Here is a 3,677-nt window from a genome sequence, read left to right as displayed (position 1 = left end):
TCAAGCCCACCCTATCTCCCTCTCAAGCAGGATTTTCCAGGTACCTCTCTCTCTCTCTCTCTCTCTCTCTCTCTCTCTCTCTCTCTCTCTCTCTCTCTCTCTCTCTTCCTGGAATAAGGTGATAGAAATTAGCGTCGTTGCCTCTTGATGCGCATCAGTACGCGCACCCCCCACTAAGTTGAGGTTATTTGATTGCTTGGCTGACCAGCTCCTCATTGTAAGAACATAACCGGAATTAGATTCTAAAGCTCGCTTCTGGGCGCTTGCATGCAGTCACGCACAATCGAGAAAACACACACACACACACACACACACACACACACACCCAGTCTTATTAATATAAGTGGATATGGAGGAGTGTGGTTGTTTTCAGTGGATGAACTTTGTGTTACTTCTTACGCCATTCATCAAGTTTTTCAGTTTTTAGATCGACAGCCATTGCATGCAGTCAAGCACAATCGAGAACACGCGCACACAGACACACTTATTTTTATAAGTGAGTATGGATGAATGTGGTTGTTGTCAGTATATAAACTTTATCTAACTTCTTACGTCATTCATTATTTTTTTCAGTTTTTGGATCAACAACCATTTTATTATTTTTTATGAAACAAAAGGACACTTTTTCTCCTTTAGGTCTTTTTGCGTTAATACTGCATATCTGCCTCTCTTATTCTTAAACCATTCGTCAGGTTTTTCGCTTCGTGACTCGACGACCATTTTTTTTTTTTATCAAACAAAAAACACTTTTCTGTTGTCTTTTTTAGGCCTGCTTTTGTTAACACTGCATCTATGCCTCTCTTCAGTGGCTTGATGTAAAATTTACTTATGCAATAACTATCTTGCAAGGTTGCAGATATTAGAGAAAAATGACATCTAGGAAAAAAAGTTTTCATAGAGACGGATATTCAATATCCTCAGTAACGTGATTTGTTTTTATCTTGTAGCTTCTTCCATTGCCTAAATTCTTTAATGAACACTATATTCCGTGGAAGCTTGAATTTTAAGTCAGTAACCCCTTTGGGCTTTTTCTGTGTGAATAGTGTTCATCCTCCGATAATAATAATAATAATAATAATAATAATAATAATAATAATTTGGGCCATCAATTGTTTCCTCCCCTCTTATTAAAAGCTATGGAACAAAAACATCGTTTCGATATCTCCCTTAGGCCTACGTTAGTTTCCAGATATTGAGGTGCCAGGCCCCTTGGCCTTCCGAATTGATAATTGTTTACCTTTCTGAGGGAAGAAAGGTTATATGTCAGGAAATATAGAAATAGGAAAAAATCCCAAAGCCTGGCAGTGGGAGGAAAGAAAAGTCACTCAACCGGGTAATCTGGTATGACAGCACCTGCCTTTAATTTTATATTATGCCGGATGCAAACTTACACACATTAAAGTTTTCCGATGCATTCATCGGAATGTGTATAATTAGCTTTCTAAATCATTTACAAATGATTGCAATAATTATCAATGATTTTCTAAATCGTTTTTGAATTATTGCAGTAATTATTAATGATTATTGCTGTTAGAGATGGCATTTGTTTTTATTTAATGTCTTTTTTTTTTTGCTTCAAGATATTTCTTTTACTGCGATGATTAGCTGAAGACGAAATATGCATAGCTACCATGCAATTTATATTAATTAAAGAACAACAAAATTATACGGTGAATAACCGTAGAGTTTATTTATATAATTATATAGAATGCATACAGTATATACATATATATTATTATATATACATACATGCATACATACATTCATAAAATGTGTGCAAAAAGTCAGCATCAAATGTAAAAAGACTTTTATTTTTACCAAATCTTTTGTTGATTGGAGAAGGGCACGTATAATTTGAAACTCATTTTTTTCTGTGTATCTTTGAGACTTTTTTGCATATATATATATATATATATATATATATATATATATATATATATATATATATATATATATATATATATATATATATATATATATATATATATATATATATATATATATATATATATATATATATATGTATATGTATACATATGTGTGTGTGTGTAAATATTCATTATTAAAACCAATATGATATGCTATTAAAATAATACGTAAATGTAGGCATTTACTCCAGTCTTGTTTCCTCTTTGTAAATTCACCATGCTTTATTTTTGCTTTATTTTTTCTGCATTATATGACCCTCTATTCTCTCACTTCTCTTATGCTCTAAAGCTTAAAGCTTACGTTCTCTTATTTTTACTCTTATTTTTCCAGCCCTTGAAAATTAATTCGACCTTTCATAATCTGAGTCGCTTTGTCGCGTCCTTGTTAAGATAACACAACATGTACTTAGCAGAGTACTTTGCTTGAATATATCGCTGTCTCCCCGTGAGCTGGGCTTGCAACACAGAGAGAGAGAGAGAGAGAGAGAGAGAGAGAGAGAGAGAGAGAGAGAGAGAGAGAGAGAGAGAGAGAGAGAATACTTCTTCCTTCCTCCTCCCACTCTTATGTCTCCTCGACCTTCTTTAGTTTTTCTCCAGTTCCTGCGTTTGCACTTGAGCTTGATCCAAGCATGCGTCTTTTCTTTCCATTCCCTCCTCAACACCCCGCCCCCATTCCCATCCTCCTCCTCCTCCTCCTCCTCCTCCTCCTCCTCCTCCTCCTCCTCCTCCTCCTCCTCCTCCTCCTCCTCCTCCTGCTTTAGCTTGCAGGTGCGTTCGTACAGTCGATTACCCTTTGTTCTCATCTCGTCTGTTCCTATTAAGGGTATGTGAGTCCTTTAAGCCATTCTGAGCAGGGGAGAGAGAGAGAGAGAGAGAGAGAGAGAGAGAGAGAGAGAGAGAGAGAGAGAGAGAGAGAATAGTCTCGAGTTAAAACTTTTTTCTTCTCTTTTTCCAGCTGAGATATTGTGAAGCTGCCTAGTGAAAGGGAAGACCAGGGTATTTTTTCCAGTGAATTTTATGGCTCTCTCTCTCTCTCTCTCTCTCTCTCTCTCTCTCTCTCTCTCTCTCTCTCTCTCTCTCTCTCTGTTATCAAAGCACTGCATCTAGAGTGCATTATTATTATTTAATTTTTGATACAGTCCCTGTAAGACGATCTTCCATCTTTTCGTATTCGGTTTGAAACAGACGCATTAAATTTTTTTTTCGGGTTTTCACTATATGTATACTCAGACATATAGACTTGTACTCTTGTTTAAGTGCCCAAAATACACACGTGTATGACTCTCATATTACATCACGTAATACCTTCATTAATTCCTATAGTAATAATAACAGCGTCATAATGTATTATTTTGTTTCAGCTTGTTTATCCTATTGAGTCTTGTGTCTTTATATATATATATATATATATATATATATATATATATATATATATATATATATATATATATATATATATATATATATATATATGAGCTCTGAGATCTTGTAGGTTTCTAGAAAATAAGTTTAAATATGTATAATTATGATTAAATTCACATGCCATCAGATCTATCGTATGTGTCAATTATCTGAACTGAAGCAGTTGACGAATATTTTTTAATTCATTCAAGTAAAGGACGTAAGTTTATTTACTGATCATTTGAACAATATTAAAAGCCGCATCAGTGACAGAGATCGGCTATAATTATAATTCGTTCGAATGTTTCATCCGAATCCATAATTAGGAAAAGAGAAATAAAATTTTAG

At 34.6% G+C, this 3,677-nt stretch overlaps 1 protein-coding gene across 1 annotated transcript in view; it reads left to right on the top strand.

Annotated features, from left to right (window-relative positions):
* LOC136842382 (NADPH oxidase activator-like) overlaps positions 1-2,907 on the top strand; it is an 87,577-nt gene extending 84,670 nt beyond the window's left edge. The window contains exons 6-7 of the mRNA XM_067109638.1: positions 2,526-2,696; positions 2,884-2,907. Of these exons, the coding sequence (XP_066965739.1) occupies positions 2,526-2,696; positions 2,884-2,907 (195 nt within the window). The remainder of the gene's footprint in view (positions 1-2,525; positions 2,697-2,883) is intronic.
* The last annotated feature ends 770 nt before the right edge of the window (positions 2,908-3,677 follow it).

This window comes from Macrobrachium rosenbergii, chromosome 10, assembly GCF_040412425.1.
Source record: "Macrobrachium rosenbergii isolate ZJJX-2024 chromosome 10, ASM4041242v1, whole genome shotgun sequence".
Classification (NCBI taxonomy): domain Eukaryota; kingdom Metazoa; phylum Arthropoda; class Malacostraca; order Decapoda; family Palaemonidae; genus Macrobrachium; species Macrobrachium rosenbergii.
The sequence above is the reverse complement of the archived record's forward strand: the minus strand, read 5'-3'. Positions and strand labels throughout refer to the sequence as shown.